The sequence below is a fragment of the Harpia harpyja genome, chromosome Z, assembly GCF_026419915.1.
Source record: "Harpia harpyja isolate bHarHar1 chromosome Z, bHarHar1 primary haplotype, whole genome shotgun sequence".
In the NCBI taxonomy this organism is placed as follows: domain Eukaryota; kingdom Metazoa; phylum Chordata; class Aves; order Accipitriformes; family Accipitridae; genus Harpia; species Harpia harpyja.
The window spans coordinates 31,815,266-31,834,336 of record NC_068969.1 but is presented as its reverse complement, the minus strand read 5'-3'; the positions used below and the strand labels follow the sequence as shown (position 1 = coordinate 31,834,336).

At 38.3% G+C, this 19,071-nt stretch overlaps 1 protein-coding gene across 3 annotated transcripts in view; it reads right to left on the bottom strand.

Moving 5' to 3' along the window:
- The window catches only part of TMEM161B (transmembrane protein 161B), a 41,985-nt gene that overhangs the window by 22,034 nt on the left and 880 nt on the right, over positions 1–19,071 (bottom strand). For all 3 annotated transcript variants that reach the window (XM_052776938.1, XM_052776939.1, XM_052776940.1), the window contains exons 2-3: positions 8,212–8,315; positions 2,874–2,954 (exon numbers count right to left, since the gene is read on the bottom strand). In XM_052776938.1, the coding sequence (XP_052632898.1) occupies positions 2,874–2,954; positions 8,212–8,315 (185 nt within the window). The remainder of the gene's footprint in view (positions 1–2,873; positions 2,955–8,211; positions 8,316–19,071) is intronic.

Genomic DNA, 19,071 nt, shown 5'->3' with positions numbered 1-19,071 from the left:
GAATGATGTCGTCTCAGCTAATAAGTGAGATGAGAATACACGCAGAAAGCATTAATAATTTCTTTTTCCAGTTGATATTAATTCCTAGTATCATCCGAAGCACAAGAATTTTAATGGATAAACTAAAACTGAGGATAGGAATCTAAAGCATTACTCAGAAAATTCAGGGGCTCAGGTCTAAACAAGAAGTCCCAAACGCTGCCCAGCCACTTGAGTACAAGTTTCTGCGTGCTTCGCTGCCCCTAGCTGTACTCTGATGTTTTCCTACTGCATGCACCCAGGAGTACCATCATCTTGAGTGAGATGAGCATTTTGATAACTGAAGCCATTTCAGCTCAACAAAATTTGGTGTTCCTACACTTTAATTATCCCAGGGGACAAATAATCCAAGAGACAGAGTCAGAACATACCCAGGATCATTGACAGCTTTAATTCAAGTAATTCATAGTAGCTATGGACCTTTTCACTAGCCTAACAATTTAATGTAACACAAATTATTCTGAAATAGAAAATCTGCCTAATATTCATGTACTATTATAATCTACAGCATAATATACTGAAGTGTAATATGCATTGAATAAAATGGACTAGAATTTCACACTACAGCTGTTTCTAAGGCTAATTTTCAAGCAAGTTCCTTGGACCTCCTTTTGTTATTTCTGTTTTAATTAGTTCATACTGGAAAAGAATTTAGGTAAGGAGCAGGTACTACATTTTGCAAGACTATGGGCTTGACAAAGCAAATTCTTTATCTTGAAAAGACATGGGGAAAATCACGTAGATGCATCCTTATTTGTCCTACACCATCTGTTTCACATCTCCTTGGCTCAAGGGAGCACTGCATTCCATTTTGTGCAACCTAAAACAGTACATCCAAACCAATTCAACAGAAACAATTCCTACTTTAAACTACGGTTCTCCTCCAACACCAGCCGCTTCTTTAGAGGACACAGAGGTATATTTATTGACTAAGAAGTAAGTGCATTATTCATTCTGTAGTTAAAACAGTAAAGCAAAGAAAGCATCATTTAAGCCTCCACACTACCGTCTTGGATTCTTTGAAGTTTCACAACCCTCTGTGATTAACAGTTACCCTCATACGAACAACCACCTACAACTATTACAACTGTATTCTCTTGTTTACGTGTTAATATAGTAAGATAATTGTATCAATCTTACAATAACTAAATCACACCAACAAAATTTTGACTGCACAGACATGAAAACGTAGCATTACATTTGAAACATTAAATGTAGACGTTAGTAACTGAAAAAGGACTTAATGCATATATAGGTGACTTGTGATACAGGATCCTACTAAATTTCACAGTAAGTTTTCCAAAGATTACACAGTTAAACTTATATGTCAGTACACATTAACATGCCATGCTTCCACTCAGCTGAGAGCATGTAATTGCTCTGGTGAAAGTGAGAACACACGTTTTGTATGGCAGAAGACTGGCAAGGCTGAGGAAAGGCAATAAGAGCAATGTACCATTATTATTTGGCAGTGCAATTGCATTTTTCTGTTTAAGGCTCCTATGGGAGGACTTACAAGTTATAGTTATGTAATTAAAGTTACTTTACATATGAATAAATATCACTGGTTAAATGGACAGTTAAAAATTGTAAAGCTATTCACAATTATTTTGCCTCACCTTGTTACAGAAAACTGTTAGATAAAATAAGTTTCTGAATTTGAAAGACTATTGCAACAAACATGTAAAATTAGTTATTTGATATTAAAGGAACAACTTAATTCTTTTACTCCAAAGTGTGGCAAATGAGGTTGCTAACCATATAGCTTAAGAACTATGAAACAGAAAAGAAAAAAAAAAAATCACATTACAATGAACAGATTATATATGCAGTTTGTGGATTAACACAAGTGTTAAGAATTATAAAAGAGTTCATGCTGGAATAAAAGAAAAAGGACTAAACAAAACCTCCTATGTCACAAAAAAAAGGGGGGGGGGGGCACGGGCAGAGGGGTTGGTTTGTTTGTTTTAAACATAGCCAATTCAGAAATCTTGCATCAACATAGGCAGCTCCACCACCTCAAGATGTCTTGGTGTCTTGGTTCTTGCTGCAGTTGTACTTCTGGTAAGGCTGTTCCAGAACTTCATGCCTGAATGTCAGAAATCTATTTCCAGCTTAAGCTGATAGACAGCTATCCCATCCCTCTCAGTCATCTTTTTGCTAGGTTAAACAAGCCAAGCTCTTTTAGCCTTCTCTTACAAGATGGACTGTTTCCTGGATGATCTTAGCCCTCTCTTCACCTGTTCATGTACAAATTCATTTTTCTTGAACATGAGTGATCAGAACTGTACACAGTAATCCAGATAAAGTTCTACACTGGTGCCTTGTCCAAAAGGATTAATATTTCCCTATCTCTTCTACTAGAAATACCTCACCTAATACATCCTAGAAGCACATTTACCTTTTTCACAGCTGTGTAAGAGGGGTGGCTCACAGTAATCCTATGTTGAACTAATATACTCAAATCTTTCTTCTCTTGCTTCAAGATGAAGACTTTCAATCCTATAGAAGATTTGCTTTCCTCAGTTTTCATCCAAATGAATACATTCACTAAAATAAAATCCTTGCCACCAAATTCGCAATTTCACAGACCAATTTTGTGGACTGGAAATCATCCCGTTCTGCACAATTTGGGCATGTTCAACCCTGTTAAACTGAAAGAACACAGTTTGGTGCAGAGCTGTGACAATTAATGCAAGCAGGGCAGTCATATGCAACTAGCAGTTTTTAACTCGCACAAAGACAAAAGTTGGCCAGCAAAGTTGTTATATGGATCATGCTGAGAAAAAAGAGAGGGAAAAAAAAAGAAAAGAAAAATTAAACCAAGTATTTACCTATCTTTTTTGCTCCTCCCTCTTTGTTTCCCTGCAAGAATCCGTAGTTCTTCTTCAGTGGGATGCTGATACCACCGTAAACTAAAGAAAAAGAAAATCTCAAGTAAAACAATGTCAGTATTAGCAATTTAGAGTGGTATTCTAAAAAACCTATATAACAACACAGATCTATATGCATATTAAGACACTGGTCCTTTGCAACACCTAAGCAAAACACCCTTGTGTGCAAGTACCAACTCTGCCTGAACAGAACAACCACAGATAAACTTCAGTTCTCTTCAGCATATGAGATGCTTATTGATAATAGAAAGCTTTGCCACTTTACCATTCACTTTTCAAGACACCAGATTTTCAAGTTATCATCAAATACAGCAAACAAGGTTGTATCGATATTGGAAAAAGTTCACTAGAATAATTATACCATTACAATTACCCATCAGAACCATATTCTAAATGATTTTATAAATATAATTATGCCTCACAAAAACCCAGCAATTTTCCAGAATCCAGAATAGCTATTATCAAATAACCATTACCAGCCTTTTTTCTGAGGCAGAGCACATCGTATCATCAACATTCCTTTCCTAAACACCTCCTCAGTGATATCTTCAACTCCTACTTGAAAAAGTGCTATTAAAAAAAAAAAATCACTAATTCACATGTAGCTGAATGGCAAGTTTTTCCACTTTTACAAGTCAATGCACCATCCATTGCTCATTTACTTAAAAGGCAAGTAGTGGCAAGGAAATTGTGAAGAGGAAAAACAGAGATGGTTAAGTGTCTAACATTTTACCTTAATCTCTAAGCATGTCAAGAACCCTAGTAGCTGAAACAAGGCCTTTTCCACATTCAGCAAGGGAGGGTTGCTGTCCAGATGCAGGAAGGATGACACTCTGACCTCCATTCTGAAATGCTGAGGCACAGAGCCCAAGTATTAACGGGAACACACTTGGGAAATTTATCTGTATTTATGTGGAAGTACTTTTCTGGAGCAGGAGGCCACTAATTGGTGACAGGGGTTAACATGGCATAATAGTTAGAGATGATAATAGAATCCACAACCGTCAGTACTTCTCACGTTAAGAAAACCTCATCAGGTAGGGCCATTCAAATCCACACTGGCAAATTAGAGATTATGTTACATCCAATTTCAAAAAAGGCAAGGCAAATCTGGAAAATAAACATCAAACCCAAACAATCTCAAGCCACTTGATAACACCTGATTCCCATCTCTGTTCTGGAAAGGCCTCCTGTCCCAAGTGGAAGTCTGGTCCACCTATCTTTATATTTGCAGAATATGTCCTTTCATGCAAGTATAAAAAATTTTGTCATTCTTCATGGAACATCATCTACACAACAAATACTGAGGGAGGTCCTCATGCTAAAAGCAGAAACGGTCCTAAATGCAAGCAGCCACAACAAGCAATATTATACATCTTCTACCTTCCTTATGACAGCATAGACACTTCATGTGTGCACATGTGCCACAAGAGACACTGGATAAAGACTATGAGAAAGAATAGGTACAATTTTAAAGAGATGTATGTATCACTGAGCATATGCCTGCCTGGTAGATCTTAAACAGGAGACACGGCCCATCTGTCCTGATGCTGTCCTTGACACTACACTAAACTTGGCTGAGGACAGGGAAATGGGAATGAAGAAAAATGGTGTGACAAAAATACAACACACTTTATGAGGAGCTCCCAGTTTCAGCAGTTTAATTGCTGGTATAATGAAGCATTAAACAGGCAGTTGCAAAGAGCTCATGGACACCATCTTAACTTAAAAACTGGCATAATGGATAAGTACCAGTTCAAGCCAGCAATATTACAAGGAATGCAGTCTGGTTAATAGGGGATTCCAGGAGCCTGTGTCAGTAGGTACTGCTGTGGTACAGAATCAGCTAAAGCTGAGATTTCTTCAACAGAAAACAACTTCAGTACCAGTCAATAATACATCACAGAGATCCAAACCATCACTGCAAGTTTCCCTTGAAGGAGTGTGAACACTGCCTGTTCAAAAACTGAAAATGCCAAATACTACAGACTTTGCATGAACAAGGAGTTGGGGGGGGGGGTATAAGAATTTTGCTTGGGGGTTTTTTTGAGGCATCAGTAGGAGTGAAAGTTATTTCATTAATTTATTTTTATCATGTGTGGTCCCAGCTGAAAAATTTGCTGTTTGCAAATTCTGCTGCAAAAGAGACTTTGTTACGACTGAGAATCACACAGAAACCAGAGCATCTACCTTTTCATCCAAGACGATAAAACTACACTTGTGTGTGTCAGAGCCTACAGAAGATAAGAACTTATTCCTATCTTTCACATGACCTACAGAAAGTCAGGGAGAGCAGAGGAACAGTCTTCTGCTTTGTCATTCATCATCTCCCAGATCTGAACTTGGCATGCTGAGAGTACCGCAAGTAGTTCTGTAATGATGAAAATCACCAGTGCTGGAAAGCTAATTTTTCAAAATCTTTCCTGCACAGGTACAGACATAGTATCTAACACAGCAGAACAGACAAAATTCTTGTTCTGTGTAACATACTAACACAAATCAAACACTTAAGCCACAATTTGCTCTTAATTACACTACAGAATTATGTTGCAAGTGATTCATAATTACAACTAATACGATACAAGAGTTTGGGGATTTTTTAGTTAATAAACCCTACATACTTTGCATTTAAAATCTCAAAACCAAGAGATCTGAACATTTTCATAAAGGTAGAGCTAAAAAAAGGAGTTTGTATCTGTTTTAGCTTATATATGCTTAAAACTGACATGCCACAACTGATTACTCTGCAGCTTTGACATATCCAAGTTAGTCTGAGTAACAATGGCAGCACAGATATGCCCTAGTTAATTTGAATGAAGGTCATTAACGAATGTACAACAAAACATCCATTTTCCCCTGTCTTCCTGAAGTGGCCTGAAAATAGAACATAGCTGAGCAACTTAAAAGCAACATTGTGGTAGAGAATGCTTTATTAGTTAAAAATGCAAAGGCATACGCAGATACTTAGGCTGCCACTTCATTGACTTCAATAAGTAAGAATATTCAAATTCTGTTAAAGCTCTAAAAATAGCACTGATTGAAAAAGTTTGCATTTCTTTACAAATCTAAGTAAATAGTTTTTTTAACAGTCAATGACAGTTGTTCATTCTGTAAACAAATAATTATCTTATGTCTACCTTTCAAATTTTGAAATGTCTATGTTTCCTTTTAATGGACTTTGAATGTAGATATACAGGCATCTTGAAACCAACTGGCCACTTAAGAGTTTCTGGCTTGTCTGGTAATGTGTTTATCCTCCCTCCCACTCGGCAAGGGCTATCTGTAGACATTTCAGACTATCTTGCTTAGAAAAGCCTCCCAACCCTTTGGAGGAAAGACACAAATAACTTCAAAACCAGGTTTGGGAACCAAAGATTATTTGAAGTATATTGACAAAGGAAAGGAGGAGCAGGTAGTAACTTTTCCTAGGAAAGCTGGACTGCTTAATACTGTGTCTGTATACTTACCTGTGTACAAAACCCTCCACCACCCCACCCACACAAGTCTGTCAAAGAAAACACTGTTGCAAAAAGACAGCACTAAGGAAAATGGGTTAACTTATAAAAGACAGTTTGTTAGCTAAACTAAGAAGAGAACTGGTTTTCTTCCTGCCATTAAAAGTCAGATTCTTATTGCAGTGAATCTTCTGACTTGTTTTTATTTCTGGAAGACAGAATTATTTCTGGCTCTTTACATAATTCTTGTATTCAGGAGGTTATTCACAATGACTGAAATTACAATGCACTAAAATAGTTACCAGATAAATAGAAGAACACTGTAAAGCAACAATGAGATTTTCAAGGCTACTAACATGAAAGGCAATAATAAGGGTCCCATTGACTTCAGTGGGAGCAGAATTCCATAAGCACAAGTGCAGAAATCCTGCTTTATGTATTTTATGTGTGCAAAGATAAAAGGAGAAACGGATTATGAAAAATATTTGAACAGCAAACCTCTCCTTACCATTGGCAAAAGGCATGCCTTAGAACAAGGATATAGAAAGTGAAAACTTCACAAGAATTAAGAACATGGGCATAATATTGAGCAATTCTTTTAAAAGAGCAATTAAATATTTAAATTTTAAAATAAAAATTTAAATAAATCTTTTAAACAGGACATAAAAAGTAGAAAATGTCATTTGAATAATTGCTGATAAAAATACTATGGTAGTAACACACCTTAAAAATAAATGGTATGCAATTTCATATTCCTTAATATAATGCTCTTTTTAGAGCACAAAAAAGGTGATTAACACCCTACAGATGTGGTCAACAATGAACTTCACACAACTAAGAGTATGACTCCTGTTCATATTATTCACCTGACAATTACTGTTTTCCATTACACCTAACCAGTGATACCCAACACACATCTAAACAACAATTAGAGTAATCTTTCATCAGCAACTATTTGGGTGATGAAATGGGGAAAATAAAAAAGAAAAAAGTTGGTAATTCTGAGATGCAGAGGAAAAAAGGCAATGAAAAATTATACGAGACTAGTTAAGACTCCTATGGAGCACATTATTATTCAAGGATACTCCTTCAGAAATCAGGGAGTAGAGATTTGGTATTCTCAAAATTTTAACAATTACAAAAGACAGCACACTACCTTCTAATCACACAAAGTGTTTTTCTTCCCAAATGAAAACAACACAGTGCCTATGATTCTTTTAATATTTAAGACACTGATTTATATTTAAAACAGCTGCTGGGTTTCATTTTTATTATGGATACAGCCACACAGGGAATGCTACCCTTGCAACTCATTATGTCTGTTTGATCTATTGTTATGAGGAAGTAGTGTACTGAAATTTATACTAATCCTGTCCTATGAAGTATTAAAAAAAATTGAATTTTTAATAAATACCTAAGCACTCTTTATATGCAAGGCTAATCAGCAGGTGGATTATCAAGAACACTGAGGCAGTGTAGAGAAAAAAATCCATCCATTCTTCAGTGTCTTGTATTCAGTTTAGCTTTTTAATATTAAAGTATGTAGCTTGCACCTTTAATAATATAAGAGCTGGACAACAGCTAACTTTATGACTGATACAATTAATAACAACAAACAAGTCTGTTCTTTTACAGCAACACTGTCTTTATACCTTGAAGCCTGTAAGTCAGGTGTCACAATGCTATGGTAATGAATTTAAGAACAGCAGATTAATTATTTTTCCAAGAAAACAACCTAAATTAGCATGTTTTACTGTTATTACTCTAATGTATAATTGCATTACCATAATCACACACCATATAGCAACTGTTTCTTATCTTACCTGCCACTACAGAGAAGCCAACGAGCAAGAGAATAGTGAGGTATGATCTTCTGTATGACACTAGCCATTACCATGGTAACCACCAACTGAACACCTATCACACCCTGTAGAGGAATAAGTTAATAACAAGTCAATATGTGTTTTAGAAAAGTGCTAAGTACCTTTAAAAACAGATAAAAAAATTAAAAATACCTTGTATGGTAGAGATAACATTTTTTGGTTCTTTTTAAACTAGAGGGGAAAAAAAAACATACTGTGTCAGTTTTCAAGAAATCCCCTGGAACTTGCTATAATCAGTTACATACTTCATCAAAGGGAAAAAGCATTGCCAGGTCACAAGGCCAGTAACGTATGTCCCCTGTTTCACAGACTGTAAGGCCACATGTGGACGTGGCATTTCACAAGACATTATGCCTTAAAATTACATCACTGATTACAATCTTGGGTTTTGTGGTCTCTTCAGTTCTGACAGGATTTAACAGCTGACACTGCACAAACACCCTGGAATTAACAGTAATTCACAACATCTGCATCATGAAATTTCAGCCTTTTAGAGGGGAGGGCACACAGGAATCAGCATAGCTTCACTTCAACGTTCAACCCTTGATCAAGATTTGGCACTTCAGCAGAGCCAGCAGCAATCTCATTCCCAGTCACTCAGCAAACTTTATTTCTGACTATTGGTTGTTGCTGGTTTTGGTTTTTTTTTTTTTAAATAAAGCAACTTTAAACTTCTAAAGCTAAATAACAATGAGTGAAATGTTGTATCGTATTACTTTTATCCTGCACATGAAATTCTATAAACTAATACTAACACCATGTTAAAAACCAGCATGAAGCATGTACACCATATTTCTTCTATCTACAAGCAAGATTTTCATGCTTAAAACATCACAAGCAATAGTAAAAAGAAAAAAGTATCAAACACAGATAGGCAAGGGAAATTTACAAAAATATACAAGTAAAAAGACACTAAGAATCAATGAAATAAGCTATTTCCACTCTTTTAAACTGTTTTCCAGAAAGTTTTCTCATGGAAAGGAATACAGGCACTTTTTCAATGAGCACACAAAACACCACATTTAAGTGGTGGCATATAAAAGTTCATATTCACTTTCACTCTTAGATATCAAGTTTCCGATATTGCTAGTTACTAACAATATTTTGAAGAAATATTTCCTTCTATAGTTGTAGAAGTTGGGAATTACACTTCACTAGCTTTGCACTAATGCAATGTGCTATAGAAGGTCAGGAGGCAAAAGTATTTCTACCTATGGAAGCAGTACGCAATTAAACATTGGCAAATAAAACACAGATTAGCTCACACACTCGTGAAGCATTTTTTTCCACTATTCCCCAAAGCAAGGAGTAGGATTTGTCCCTTGAGAACATCCCACTAGCAGCACAGCATGCAGTACTGCCGTTGTTCAAACACATCCTCTCCCACCTAGCACACCTGTTCTCTTGGAGGAAGTTTAACCACACATTATTTTTCCCAGAAGTTTCTCTCAATATAATCTGGAAAAGGAAAGAGCAATTCTTACAGAATGGTGGAACAGCTGAGGTTCCTCTGGGACCTCTGGAGATAAACTAGTCAAACCTCCCCCAATAAGAAGAGGGTCAACTAGAACAGGTTGCTCAGAGCCATGTTCAGTCAGGTTTTGAATGTCTCCAAGGATGGAGACTCCACAACCTCTCCGGGCAACCTCTACCAGTGTTTGACCATCCTCGCCTTAAATAGTTTTTTTCTTTCTTATGTTTAAATAGAATATTCTGTGTTGTGCCCATTGCCTCTTGTTCCTTCACTGGGCACCACTAACAGTCTTGTTTCACCTTTATTCCTTCTCATCGGGTATTCATACACATGGATAAGATGCCTACTGAACCTTCTCTAGGCTCAATGGTCCCAGCTCTCTCAACCTCTCCTTACATGACAGATGGTCCAGTCTCTTCACCATTTTTGTGGCCATGCACTGGACCCTCTCCAGTAAGCCCATGTCTGTCTTGTACTGCGCAACCCAAAACCGGACACAGCACTCCAGTGTCTCACCAGTACTGAGCAGAGGTGAGCACCTTTGCCAGCCTGCTGGTGATTCTCAGCATACTGCAGTCCACAGTGCTGTTGGCCGCCTTTGCCACAAAGGCTCACTGCTGGCTTATGGTCAACTTTGTGATCTCCAGGATCCCCAGGTCCTTTTCTGCCGAACTGTTTTCCAGGTGGACAGACCCCAGCATGTACTGGTGCCTGGGCTTATTCCTCCTCAGGAATATTGGCACTTCCCTTTGCTGTGCTGTCTGACATTCCCGTTGACCCCTTTCTCCAGCCTCTGAATGGCAACACAACTACTTGACGTAGCAGCCACTCCCAAGTTTTGTATCATCTGCAAACTTACCGAGGGTGTACTCTCTTCCACCTTCCAGGTCATTAACGAAGGTGCTAAACAACACTGGCACCAGTACAAACTCCTGGGGCACATCACTAGTGACCGGCCTCCAGCTGGACTTTGTGCCACTAATCACAACACTTCGAGCCCAGCACCTCAGTCAGTTTTTAGTCTACCTCACTGCTGACTCACCTAGTCCATACTTCCAAAACTCATCAGTTTATCTATGAGGATGTTATGGCAGACACTGCTGAAAGCCTTGTTAAAGCAAAGATAAACAATATCCACTTTTCCCCTTGTCCACCAAGCTAGGCATTTCATTGTAGAATGCTATCAAGTTGGTCAAGCATGACTCACCCTTCATAAATCCAAGCTGACCACTCCCCAAACCATCTTATCTTTAATAGATTTGAATTTAATTTCCAGGGTTATTTGCTTTATTACCTCCTTTAAGGGTATTAAAGGGTATTTAAGGGGATTAAGGGGAGGCTGACCAGCCTGCAGTTCCCATATTCTCACTTCTTGAAGGCAGAAGTTACACCTGACTTCCGAAGTCCTCAGCAACTTCCCTTGATTACCATGACCTTTCAAAGACAGAGTGAGGGTAGCCAAAGAGAGTGACCTCACAACAACATCGGCCACTCCCTCAGCACTGGTGGGTGCATCCCATCAGAACCTATGGACTTGTGTATCTACAATTTGTTTAAATGTTCCCTAACATGAGTCTTCCATGAAAAGTAAGCCTTCATTGCTCAGACTCTCCTACTGGTTCTCAGGAGCCTGGGATTTCTGAAAACAAACTTTAACAGTGAAGACCAAGGCAAAGGCAGCATTAGTATCTTGGTCTTCCCCATGTCCTTTGCCATCAGGTCTCCTGCTCCAGTCAGCAGCAGGCCCATGTTTTCTGTCACAATACATTTGCTGTTGATATACTTGTAAAAGGTCTCCTTATTGTCATTCACGTTCTGTGTCACACTCAATTCCAGGTGGACTTTGGCTTTCTTAACCCCACCCCTACATGCTTAGTTTCTCCATATTCCTCCTGGGTGACCTGACCCTGCTTCCACCTCTTGCATACTTCCTTTCTGTGTTTGAGCTTTGTTTGAGCTCTGTGTTCATCCATGTACATCAGGATGGACTGTTCTTGAGCTTGGTGGAGGTGATCCTTGAAAATCAACCAGCTTTCCCAGACACCTCTTCTCTCCAGGACCATGTCCCACCGGATTCTTCCAAGCTGAGGCATGATCAGGCCAAAGTCTGCTCTTCTGAGGTGTAGGATTGTGAACCTGCTATTTGCCTCATTTCCTTCTCTCAGGCTCCTGGACTCTACCATCTGATGGTCACTGTGGCAAAGGCTGTGTGACCTTCACAACACCGATCAGTTCTTCCTTGTTTGCAAGTCTGAGGTCCAGCAGAGCACCTCTCCTCATCAGGTCCTCAATCACCTGTGTTAGGAAACTGCCATCAAAGCACATAAAAAATCTCCTGGATTGCTTGTGCCCTGCTCTGTTGCCTTTTCAGAAGATACTGGGGTAGTTAAGTATCGTATAGGACCAGTGCCTGGAAACCTGAGGATTCTTCCCATTGTCTGAAGAAGGCCTTATGTTTCACTTCTTCGTGATTAAGACTATCTACAGCAGACACCTACAACATCACGCATGTTGCTCTGCCCCCTAGTCTTAACCCATAAGCTCTCAGATGGTTCATTATTCATCCCATGACAGACTTCCATGCATCCCCATTGCTCTCTCACTTAAGAGCAAGTCCCCCTCTTCATTATCCCAGCCAGTCAGTCCTCCTAAAGGGCCTGCATCCACCCATGGCAGCACTTCAATTGTATGAGCTATCCCGTCACGTCTTTGTTATCCCAATGAAATCATAGCTCTGCAGGTTCATACAGCCCCCTGCTTTCCATTTTTTCCCCATGCTGCATGCATTAGTGTACAGGCAGGTCAGAGGAGCACCCAAGTGTGCCAATTTCCTAGAAAAGGTACAAGAGCTTCTCCCCCATAATGCTGGCCTTATTATCTGTGTACAGGTATTTCCTTGTTCATGTTTATATACTCATGTGGTCCTCTTTTGCCCTGTTTAGTTGTTTTCAAGGACTCCTTTCCACATCACCCTGCATCCTTTGCTTACCAACCCAACTCTCAATTTGTGAGTCATCACCTCGTTACTCTCTCAGTCCTAGTCTAAAGCTTTCCATACCAGTTTGGCCAGCCTGTTGGCAAAGATGCTTTTGCCCCACTTGGTCAGGCGGATGCTGTCCATTCCTGGCAGTCCTCAAACCTCAGAGAGGGTCCTATGGTTACACAAGCCAAGTCCCTGCTGTCAACACCTACTGTACAACCAGCTGTTAACCTACAGCATCCACCACTCTTCGTCAACTTTCCCCCTCCTTACCAGCAATACCTTCCTTGGTCTTAAATATTGTACTAAGGAAAGTTCTTCTCTTTTCTCCCTTCAAGACTTTTCTTTCATTTAAATAAATCAGAAATTGTGTCAATACTGCTTTTATGAAAAATTACAGGCAGATGAAATGTTATATGTGATGTCCAGTATCATCCTTAACATAACATGATTGAGGGAGATTAAGATAGCATAAATTACCTTTCAGCATTTGTAAACACTTTCCATATGTTACTACGCATCTCATAACAGTGTCAAATATCAGTTAGAAGTACTCGTTACTTTTTTACCATTTGAAATAACACCTGGGGGGGGGGGGTCAGATATCATTAGGTTTCTTCAGTACTCAAGCCTCTCTTTGCTTCCTCCCTCCTTGAAATTTTTACTGCTACTTGACACTGGTGCCATCAATTCTTTGAAGTACCTCAAAAAGTAAGACCTCACTTTTGCTTATGCTCCATGTCACCAAGACCAGGGATCAAGATTGGGATTGAAAGCTGTATGCATCATTTTAAACACTCTACCTTTATTAGGGTTTCTTCGCATCTTGGAGTCCTGTGCATAACATTACTCAAACCAATTCCCTAGCTAAGGGGAACTGTACTTAAAATGAAAGGACATTTATTAAAACAAGCTGCCTGCATAATATATTTGATACATTTAAATTACTAAATTGCTCAGGAAGTATATACACTTTAATCTGTTTACAAAACAAACCATGCATTTTAAAATAAAATGTTTATTCTGACCACCTCACGATAAGCCTAACTGCTTCCACCCAATGTGAGAGAGAAACTGTCCCTCCATCTAGTCTGCCTACTAAACCATGATCCTCAAAATTCACTATCTCAGTGTAAAGTTACATTAATATTTCTCTAGAATAATGTTTTTATTAGGAGGACTGCCTAACCAGGTGCCAGTGTATCTCTTCGATTACTCCTAGGGCTTCTTATTTGTAAGGGAAAGAAAATGCCTTTTCAACTCAAGGTAACAGGAGGGAAAATTATGCAAATCAAGGCAGTTATTTTTTATACAGGGTAGCAGGTCCACCAGCTGAGCTAAAATCCTTAAAATTCAACAGACTATTTAGAAGTGCACGTGCAGAAACCCAGTTCCTTACTCAAGTGAAGGCTGCAAGTTGTAACTGAACCCTTTAGGATCTTTTTCCCTTAAAGGCACTGAAAGTCTCTCTGCATCCTCCCCACCCCTCTTCAGCAGAAATTCACAGTACTCACTCCCATAAATGTTACTGTTGCATTTCTTAAAAATAAATACCTACAAAAATATTTCAGCTTACAACTGAAAACAACCTAGCAAATTTTAAGCCATTAAAAAAAAAAATTAAAAAACCAATGATAACTGTAATCTTAATTTTAAATCTGACTTTGTGGTGGAAATACCCTTCTGGTATTTTTCTATACTTCAAGCAATTAAAAAATGGATATATCAACTCACTTGATCAGGGCATTTTTCTCTTGATTCCTGAAGGTTAGTAATCAACCATGAGCAATAGGTTAACAGGGTAAAGCTGTCACATGAAATTAAAAAATTCCGCTGCATTAACCTTCTTGCAATCAGCCAAGAACACATGGCACTGGAATACAGTAAGTGATACGTCCACTCACAATAACATGCTGTGTGCAAAGTATATTTTCCCAACTCTACTCTTTTGCCTGTACATGGTTACACACTACTTATATGTTTATTAATACACTCTGGAAAAATCTACAACATCCTGAACTATCTCATATTGCAACACTAGAACGCATGGAGTTTTTTTTACCCACACACAAAACCCCAAAATACAGCATTCATTCCAGTTCAGGCTCTGTCTAGATCAAGTCTCCCACATACGTTTAAGTCTGCCCATTACCACTAATACCAGTTTAAATTCAAAACTACTCGTTTCAGGAACATGAATGAAGATTAGGTGTTGGTTCCCACCAGTATTGTATATCCTCTACTTGCCATACTCTAAATTAGAGGACACAGAATTTAGAGTTTGGCCAGAAATCCACAACTTAAAAAAATCTAGCCCTGCTTCATAGGGTATATGTGTTTGAGGGAGAAGATGCTCAAGGGCAAAGTCCACAATCACATGGGGGTTTTGAGGGCCTCTGGTGAACAAAACCTGGAACCCATCAACCCATGTGATCTGTGATAAAGTAATTGAGTACACAGTCATTAACAGGCCTGACTCAAAAGTGATAGAAGCACTATTCACCTCTTAGAGATAAGGAACTGCTGCACAGATTAAGTAAAGGGTCTGCAGTTACAGAACAGTTTGTGGAAAATTACATTATCTGAATACATTTCATAAGACCTTCAGCACTCTCTGTTTCCACATACATCCTTGTCCACATCATGCTTCAGCTTCACAGCTTGGAATCTGAAATCCAAATTCAAGACACTGGAGAGAGAAGTCAGTATTTCACTGGTCAGAGACATTTCTGTCAAACTGTGTAACGCCGACAACCACTCGGCCCAAAGAAAAGACGACTATGTAAGACAGTTAAGTCAGTTTCTCTGCAAAATAGAGGCTGGCAAGCAACTTCTTGGTCAAAGATGAGACTGAAATAGTACAACCACGTAGGGACTACACTGTCTAATAAACTGCGGTCTGGCTGTGTTTCAGTGACAGAAGAAGGTCTTTGGTTAGAGGTGTCTTAAAAGTCTTGAGGACTGTGCTCAGTTCCAGGACCTTAAGTACGTATGGCATTCTTACTTTTGCTTGTGCAATATAGCACATGTCATACAAGAAACCTTGTAATAAAACATAGCACAGAATGCCTAAGTGGTCTGCAAGAGAAGTGTTAGCAGCTATATTAAAGGGAAGGTTGCCAAATTTTTAAAATCATGAAAAAAAAAGATGACAGGTCTAAAAGGCAACAGTATAAGATTGAAAAAACTATAATTTAGACTTTGGTTTTCACAGTCTATGCCTTTTATACTACATACCTGGAGACACAGCTGCTGATAATTACGAGAACAAAAAGTAAGAATAAGCATTTAAGATAAAGTTACAATACTCTTATCTACAAGTTAAGTATACTTATAATACAGTGACGGCTATCTCAGAATAGTAACAAAAAAAAACCAAGCAAATTTTTAAAAGTGTTTCTGCCTAAAGGACATTTATCTTTTCATCATTAATTGATTTACGGAAGACGCAAAGCAAAGATAACCAAGGTTAATAGTTTTACGCCAAGACACCACTCCAGTTTCTTTCTGTCATGTTCTATCATTCTGACGTTGCCCAAGGTTATTCTCCCACACTGGTAGTAACAGGTCAGGCTTTTCCCTTACCACATACCTAGATATTACAAATAATTCAAACACCTAGCTTTATACAGGACTTTGAAACTACTTGTTCTCTAACAATAACCATCTCCTCCAATGCAAGACAAGGGCCTTGAGCTGAAGCCAACTGCCACATGCACCAGGACTGCAGTAGCAATACAACTGCATGCCTGAAAAAGCAGCTAGCAGAATCCAATTTACAACTTCACATTCAGAAATGCAATGCCAGCTACTTACTTTCTGAAGTGGCAAGTCTTGTAAAAACAAGATTTTCACACAAGCTCACTGGAGTATTCTATAGACGTTAATTCAGGGCCTACCAATCTCTTTCAGTGGTAGCACACAAACATACTAACAAGGCTGTGAATCATCAAGTAAGAAATGGAAAAGCTTTTATATTAGTAGCGACCAGTAAGACCTCTACAAGAATATAACAAATACTCTTATCTTCTGCAATTCCAAAAGTGCAGTGGTGTTTGTGAAGCCTAGCAGCTAAATCTATACAACCTATTTGACATGCCATTTAATCGATGACACATTATTGCTCTTGCTATTAGCTGAGACTTTTCCATATGCAAAATTCTTCCATTTGTATACACCCATGCTCAAGCTGCAGTTTACAAAAGCAAGTCAGTGCTCTCCTGAAACATAAATGCAATTCAGAATTGTTTGCTGAACAGTAGAAAACGTTATATGGGATGGCCAAATAAAAGTGAGCTTACTGTGCAAAGTCTTAAAATGAATGCCTCCTGTGAAAAAAAGGCTACTTTCACAAAATGCCTACAGTCAGAATGATATCTTGTATAGTTGGCAATCTGAGGCAGTTCAAATCTTACTATTTATAAAAATCAGACATTCATAAAGCTTATTTTGGGAAAGAAATCTATGCCAAGAGACCTCTTCAAAATTCACTTTTTTTTTTTCTTTTTTCATGGCCAAGTTTTCAATGAATTTGTATTTTCCTACACCTACCACTGTTTACAACATAGCAGAGATAAACAAAAGATGCATAGGTGGCATGAAGAACATACAAGGAATTCAGGACTACCAAACTGCTCACCTTTGTGGCTCTTTCCCACCCAAACTTCACTTCCCTCCTGACCAGTGTCCTTACACGTATTCAAAGGAGAGCCATAAACTGCTAGATGGAAGCAGTCAACAGCAGCATGAATGCCTTTGAAAAAGGTGTTTTGTTTCAAACCAAAACTACATTCCAGCCAGTCAACTGTGTTTTACCTGACAGTCTTGCTTCTTTTTCCACTGAGGCTCTCTAAGCACAAGGATTACAGAATTAGTGATCATTAGGCAAATCAAGTTATTGCTATAGAAGTCTCATGACTGGAACAAGGGCATTTATAAAATCACAGAATTATCATTATTACTGAAAAAGTAATACAGAATGTCTGTTGTGCAGAACACCAACACATATCCAATGTATTATTAAATTACAAGTAAAACTAGTTCAGAGAACTGATCTAGTACAAAGGAAAAAACAAGGTTATATTCTATTATCACTATTCAAAGGTTTTAAAAATCCAGTTTACCTATACTTCTCCAATTAACACAAGTAGGAACTCTGGAAGCTCTCACTCTCCGGAACATTTGCTTTTTAAATAGCAGGCCTTGCCATTACAGGAATCCTTCCAAGGATAAAAAGCAAAAAGTGTTTCATGCCTCTGCTAAACAGTCTAAAACACCATGGCCTTATACAGTATTAAGATACTTGTGTAGAGTTTAAAGTTGTGAGCATAACTGGCGTTGCAACTACACAGATGAGTCCTGGCAGTCCCAACTTGGCAGAGCACTGCCAGTAAATTGTTTTGATGACTTGATTTATAAGCCTCTTGATGCAAAAGAAACTGATGAGCATTTCATTCTCCAGTTGCTTTGGAACTGGAGAATATAGCTTCCAAACTGCCTAAAAGTAGACTATCATCTTTTCACTTTGCTTACGTCATGGAATCACACACAAAGATTATTTGTCCACGCTGCCAGCAACTAGCAAAGAAAAGTGACCTGATTTTTCAACCCCATCAGGCAATAGAAGCAAGCACTCAGTTTATTTAAATAAGGACCTACGCTGAGAGGAAAAGTTGTATTTGCTTGCAACTTTCCAAACGCAGCTTCAAATACAGAGCTAGATGACAGCACCCATGCACTCCTACAAACGACAGGAGTCTCTCAAGACCTTTTGATTAACCTCTACAGAAAAGAATAGGAAAAAAAAAAAGGAGGAAAAGACAGTGAGAAAAAAACCTGCACAGTTCCCTTCAGATTTCAAAACATACATAATTAAAAATACCTTAGTAGAATCAGATGATCAAATATTTAAGTATTAGAACAGCTAAAAGTCAGATTTTACTCACAGTATAACTCTAAAGTGTATTCCCTAAGCAAGACTTCTATCATTTGAACAAACACTATGTCATCATAGTTAACATGACATATTGACATTTATATCCATATGGAAGAAAAATATACGCATTGATGGCACATACAAAATACGTTTTTACACCTGCACTCATGCACCCCTATGGTGCTGCATATATCTCATACCTGTAAAATAAGTAGTTCAAAAGCAGAACCAATCAACTCTGGTGTTTTAAATGGTAACTAAGACCAAAAAGCAAAATTCAGCACATCTTTATAGCCAAGGAGGTCCACTCATGAAATACTCAGCCTCCACTCTTCAAGCTATATATATTCAACAAGCTCATTAGCAGCAGTTACACCAAACTCTGCTCTTCTGCTACTACCTATATTACAA